Source organism: Cucurbita moschata, unplaced genomic scaffold, assembly GCF_002738365.1.
Source record: "Cucurbita moschata cultivar Rifu unplaced genomic scaffold, Cmos_1.0 Cmo_Scf00005, whole genome shotgun sequence".
NCBI classification, from domain to species: Eukaryota; Viridiplantae; Streptophyta; class Magnoliopsida; order Cucurbitales; family Cucurbitaceae; genus Cucurbita; species Cucurbita moschata.
In genome coordinates this window covers 543,403-550,129 of record NW_019268521.1, presented here as the reverse complement: position 1 = coordinate 550,129, position 6,727 = coordinate 543,403, and the positions used below count along the sequence as shown (strand labels likewise).

At 35.5% G+C, this 6,727-nt stretch overlaps 1 protein-coding gene across 1 annotated transcript in view; it reads right to left on the bottom strand.

Moving 5' to 3' along the window:
* Positions 1-3,349: 3,349 nt before the first annotated feature.
* LOC111443422 overlaps positions 3,350-6,727 on the bottom strand; it is a 15,994-nt gene continuing 12,616 nt past the window's right edge. Inside the window, exon 3 of the mRNA XM_023081232.1 lies at positions 3,350-4,097. Coding sequence (XP_022937000.1) covers positions 3,681-4,097 — 417 coding nt within the window. The 3' untranslated portion in view covers positions 3,350-3,680. The remainder of the gene's footprint in view (positions 4,098-6,727) is intronic.

The following is a 6,727-nucleotide window of genomic DNA, read 5'->3' as shown; positions in this document are numbered from 1 at the left end:
CTCAAGGCTTTAAAACGCTTTTGCTAGGGGAAGGTTTCCACACCCTTGTAAATGATGTTTTGTTCTCCTCCCCAACCAATGTGGGACATCACAATCCAATAGTATCAGAGCTAGACACCGGACGATGTGCCGGCTTTCTCGTTGTTCCCCGAAGGGGGGTAGACACGAGGCAGTGTGCCAGTAAGGACGCTGGGCCCCGAAGGGGGGTGGATTTGGGTCGGTCCCACATCGATTGGAGGAAGGAAAGAGTGTCAGCGAGAACGTTGGGCTCTGAAGGGGGGTGGATTGTGATGTCCCACATTGGTTGGGGAGGAGAACAAAACATCATTTATAAGGATGTGGAAACCTTTCCCTAGCAGACGCGTTTTAAAGCCTTAAGGGGAAGCTCGAAAGGGAAAGCCCAAAGAAGATAATATCTGCCCGTGGTAGACCTATTACAAGAAGATAATATTGTATATGAATGTATTTATCAACTCCAATTGTGAAGTCAACATATGTTAAAGAGACTAGGGGAGCGAAGTCATTGATATATAGTTTTCTACATTTTTAGTAAATTTTTCGTTCATAGGACAATGGTTATGTTTCCACTTTTGGAATTCGCTCGGGGAGTGCTATACTTTTTTTTTACTCGTCATGTTTGCATTATTTATGAATGATGAATTTCATGACAATTTTAAAGTTAAAATAATTTTTCAGATATTTTTCGCTTGAATCAGCTATAACATACATGGAGTAACGATATTATTTCATAAGAAAAAAAATAAGGTCGTTACTGAACTTGGTGAGTAATTTTCAAAAATTTATTTAATGATCGATCTTACGCTAATTACTTAATTTCGATTGAAATAGTGAAATTTAGGAGATCGACTTAAAAATAGTTGGTGAATGTAAAGTAAACTTAACATAAGGAAGACTTTTGGTAACATTAAAATTCTCCCTATTAACGACTAGCTAAAGAAGGTCAGTCGGACTCAGTTAGGACCCTTGATCCGGTCCAGCTAGGTTCTTCCATGCAAGAACGTATGCGTATCAGTATCCTTTTCAGGATCGGTTGCTTCCTCTTTTTGTTTATACATTTGGAGAAACCTGCTAAGCCCGCCTTTCTTACCCGGTGTGATTCAATCTTTCAGCTCAAACTTTCCTATCGTCTGACGGAAAAGGTAAGAGTATGACTACATTTTCCTTTTCTTGCCCGAGCCAAGGGATCATTCAGTTTCTACCAAAAAGTTCTCTATCTATTAGTTGTGACTTCAAACAGTTAGCTAACTTATTATGTTATATTGTTCTTGCCTTGCAAATTTTAAAATTATTGTAAGAGTTTCGATTTTTATGTTTTCCATTAAAAAATTACGATTCAACGTAATAATGGAGATTCAATTCAACGAATTTGACAAGTTTAGCTATGATCTATTAGAGTGATTGATTTAAGTTTACCTTCAAATAAGAAATCCGAGGTATGAATTTTTCGTGGAGATAGAGTCAAACCTCGAAAACAACATATGGTCACATAGAAGTACCATTAAAACAGAGAAAGAGAAGAGTTAGTTGAAAGCGTCGACCACGATAATTTCAAGAAGGAGATAGAGTTCTGATCAAGTTGAGGTCAGATCAACTTCGAGATCAAGGCAATAAGAGTTAAAGATTGGTGTGAAAATACTATGGACCAGTCGAAGTTATCCACAAGATCGGAAAGGCATTATATAGGATCCATTTGCTCCCATGGATGTAGACTAGCCCTGTTGTCCACGTCAGTAATATGAAACGCTACTCTTCCGACGTAAAAGATGTCAATCACAAAGAGGTGACATGACCTCACACAGAGAAGAAGAATCCCCAAGCAAATGATGTAGAAGAAACTTTGACGGGGGAGAAGCCAAGAGCCAACGAACCAAGAAGTAGTTTTCAATTGAGTCGATTGACATAGACGTCTACCAATTAAGTGGGGGAGGATGTCACGGTCATGCTTGTCCGAGCATAACAGATGTCCGTGACAGACCCGGTTTGTTTAACTAAAAATACTATAATTCTATATTAAGAATAATAAATAATAAAATATCATAAATAAATTTAACAAACAAAAAACAATATTTTAATTCTATTGTGTGAATGAAATATGTAATTTATTGGTTTGACAATTAAAGAAAGTGGCATTCTTGTAAATCTAAAATGTTTTTTTTTATTATTGTAAATGTATGGATGGAAATACGAAATCTTTGATTTTATTATTGAAATATACCTTTTAACACCTTAACTTTTTTTTGTTATATTTAAAATTTTAATAAATACATAAAATAATTATTTACATTTTTCAAATAAAAAATAATTTTAAATTTTAAATAAGTTAAAAAAGAAACCTTTAATTTACATCTTATTATCTTATCTCTAAAATTAAGAGAACGTTCTATTTATCATAAAATTTAATTGATTGACTTGCTTTTCCAAAGTTCTACAAATCCTACTACTTTTGGTCCTGAAGTTTCTACCCTTGATAAAAACAACTTGGGACATATTCTCAAATCATTGCTAAAGGTCTGATACCGGATGTAGCTTTTCCTCTGGGCAAAATCCCTAATCATTGCTAAAGGTCTGACACTAGATGTAGCTTTTCCTCCGGGTAAAATCCCTAATCATTGCTAAAGGTCTGATACTAGATGTAGCTGTTAGATTGAATGGCACGATGACCTACATGGGTCACGACCTCATGTATTTATAGATGTGTATAATGAAGATTACATTCCAAATCTATGTTTTGATAACATAGATTTGGTAACAAACCCTTCAAATCATAGATTTGGTAACAAACTAGTAAATCAAAACCCTTCCAATCATAAATTTTGGTAACAAACTACAAATCCTTCCAATCATAGATTTATAACAAACTAGTAAATCAAAACCCATCAAAACATAGATTTAGATTTGATAACAAACTAGTAAATCCTAAATTATCTTAGTATATACAGATATACTAAGATTTGATAACAAACTAGTAAATCCTAAATTATCTGGTCAAGAGCTCGAAAGTTGACTTATTCAAATGGAATAAGTCAACAATGGGCAATGAAATCAAGTGTCATGTGTTAGGGACCAATAATTAAACAAATTAAGGAGACTGTCAATTAAACGATAAGACAAAATTAAAAGTTTATAGATATATAAAAACGAGGCTAACAATCGAGTGAGAAAACTAAAAGTTAAAGACTTTTAGACATTTCACATAAAAAGTTCTTAAACTAAACTTGTAATTTAACACCGAAAAATTATGCTTAAACTAACGAGGAGCTTTTCATATGGGCGTCGACTCGAATGTTAACCCGTTATCTAACTAATGAACCCAACGAACCCAACTTAGAAAGCCATATCCTATAATTTCTCATTCACCAGATCCACACACTTACCCAATCTACATTAAGATAGTATTGAGTTCTAAATAATAAAGGGGGGAAACAAAGCATCACTGTTTGAAACAGCATAATAAATGACAAAAACAAAGGTATTAGCAACTTCCAGTTCCTTTTTTTTTCTTTTTTTCCTTTCCGGTTCTGTTATAAAAGAAACCCTTTACAAGATAAAAGACCTAAAGAAATTTCCAACAAAGAAAGTAAATGCCATTGGTAGCCAGGAACTTATGCTTGTTCTCACCTGGCTAATAAAGCTTTAGCACCAATTGGCGATCCCCGAGATCAGTAATGTGAATCATGTGCGGGACTATCGGCATGCATGTCCATCGATGAGTCGTTAGAGCTGACAGAATTAGGGTCAGCATTCTGATGCTGAAGGAAGTTGGGTTCATTGTTTCGAGTGGCTCCGTTTCCTCCCAACGTCCCACTGTTTGGGTAGTGAGCTCCCTGAGCGATGTGATACTGCTGCAAACTCCGGCGAATGGGGCTTGATAGAGCATTTGAGAAGACTGAACTTTTGGAATGGTTATCAGAGTGCTCGGTTCGACTTCCTTGTCCTGTGGTTGCTTGTGCAGAAAGACCTGAAGCTGGAAAGCTTGAGTTTGTGAACTGCATTGTTGGTTGAGCATGTTGATGTTGGTGGACTGCTGCTGCTCTAGGGGACATTGACGGTTCCTCCCCACAATAATCCAACTCGTTCTGCAGAGTACGAAATTCAGAAAACTCATACAGCTAAAAAGAAATCAAGCGAAACCTACGCTAAACTCGTTAAACCCTAGCACGAACGCAAGTTACAGTTGTTAATACTTTTTTATTCTCCTCTATGCATTGAACTCTAATTTAAAAATGCAACTTTAACATCTTATTCAACAATTTCTTACTGAAGAGAAAAGAATGTGTCAATCATTTCCTCATTGGGTGTTCAAGGATCAGGTTACCCTGACCGAAATGGTGAGATGCCACATCGGTCAGGAAGGAGAACAAAGTATTCTTTATAAGGGCGTGAAAACCTCTCCCTAGCCGATGTGTTTTAAAAACCTTGAGGGAAAGCCCGAAATGGAAAGCCCGAAAGGGAAAGCCGAAAGAGGACAATATCTGCTAGCGGTGGGCTTGGGTCGTTACAGAAACTTTAGCAGGTAAAGATTATAACTGTTGTTTCCGAGTTAATCACTGCTTAATTCCACATTTTTTATTACCGATCTCCGTGTCCCTCCATACTAAAGGGGATTTTAGGCAACCACAAGACTGAAACTTCTACTAGGTATCTTGTCATACCTGATACCATGTATCATTCTAAAATCTCACATGAGAACCATATCCAGCTACTTACACACAAACCTTGAGTTAAGAGATCTTTCCCTCTTAAAATGGTGAATCAATGGCTTCTAAAGCTCATAAGGACAGTAAATTGCTAATCTAAGAAGCACGGATACAAATACATGATATGGATACGACACGACATGGACATGAAGACACATCATTATTAAAAATCTAGGACACGAACACGGATGGGACACATTTATTAAAATATCCATTTTAAAATATATACATATCACTTTTGTACCAGAAGGAAACACCTTTCTTTCCTTTCTTTTGCCACATCAATGTAAAAATCTAATCCATAATAATTTTATGATAAATCCCTTCAACTGGACATTCAAAGCATCACAATCACATATAATCCATCCTCGCTTATTTGTACAAATTAGAACCAATGAAAATTTCTCTCACCCAAAGAACTACTGGTAATACATTAAAAACACCAACCAAATAACACTTCTTCACTAATTCATAAATCCCAAGTTCTTTATTAGCTTGTCTAAAAAGTAATATTGCAAAGGACACTGCATAAGGTCAATTAAAACTTCTTCCCACCGAAGAAGTTGCATATAACGGACAGAAATGGAAAGAAATGGAGAAAAAGCAAGAACCAGCCTTTTCTCCAATCTAGAAAAGCGCATTGTCCAATCAAAAAGAAGGAAAAAACTTGTTCCCCACACATAGCTACTTAACGCCATACTTCAAAGAGCTTTACAATAACCATAAAACCAATAGGTGATGTAAACCAAAACACAAACAAGAGTGGACAGTAAATGAAGCCCAGGAAGCTAAAAAAGAATTGAGGGCACAATGCCATGAAGGACACCAAAGGGACCAAGTGGACAATGAACAAGCTCATTTAGTGAAGCTAGTTGTTATTGCATTAGCTTTTTCGAAAAGTTCAAATCAAACCAAGCAGATTCAAAACTTTGTCTATATACAAGGAAGCTAAGTGTAAAACATTAAAGATGCATTAAAGGGGCATAATTTTGTCCAATATAAAAGAATTCAATAAATGAATATCATAGCCTTTTATCTAACTTCCACCAAAATGATCTTCCAATGATATCATAGCCTTTTATTGTAGCCTTTTTGTTGGCTTGGGCTCCTTTTGTGTGAGCCATTTTTGCAATGCTCTTATTCTTCATATTTCTACAAAAGTTTGGTTTCTTATTTAAAAAATACGAGGATACCCAGAGAAAGGATCTTAACCCCAGACTTGTTGACGAGGACATATTTAAGTTAGAAATACAACTCCTTCATACATTTTCCAAGCCAAACCAAAACCTGTTTCACGAAAGGAACTAGAATGTTGCAATCCACCTTGAATGCATCAGGTGTTATCTTTCTTAACCCACATGTAACTACGATCTTGTTCATATTAAACAAATTAGGAGTCCTCTTTATAACCCTTTAGCTTGAGGGGGATATCTCATCTCCTCGTTTTTGTTTTTATTTATCCTCGTTGATATATTCTATAGTTTCCTTGAAAAAATATATTTAGAAAATACAAACTTCTCACTGATATAATAAAAAATAACACAAATGTTCAAATAAATCCCAAACAGGAGTGAAATAAAGCAAAGTAAATAAAAGGAAAACCTAGCTCTCTAATGAAGGGAAACAAAAGCAACCTGAGCCATACAAATATTATTTTGGAGAATGATGAATACACACATTACAAAGTGGACATCATTTTGAAACTGTGAAGAATTCATTTGAGGAAAGAACATCTAACTTGGGAGGAAAGGAGATCATCAAATATGTGTGACCTCTTGGTCTACCTTCTCTAAAAAGAAGCTAGACTAAGTTCGAGTTATGTTATCAATTCTAGTTGAGGTGCCTTCTAGTAATTTCCTAATCAGGGCCTACATTCTCTATGAAGCTAGATTGTGTTCGACTTACATTATCAATTCTAGTTGAGGTGCCTTTTAGTAATTATCTATTCAGGTTCTATTGTGCTTCTTCAAAAGGGAGAACGTGAATTTTTTTTTTTTTTTTTTTTTTTT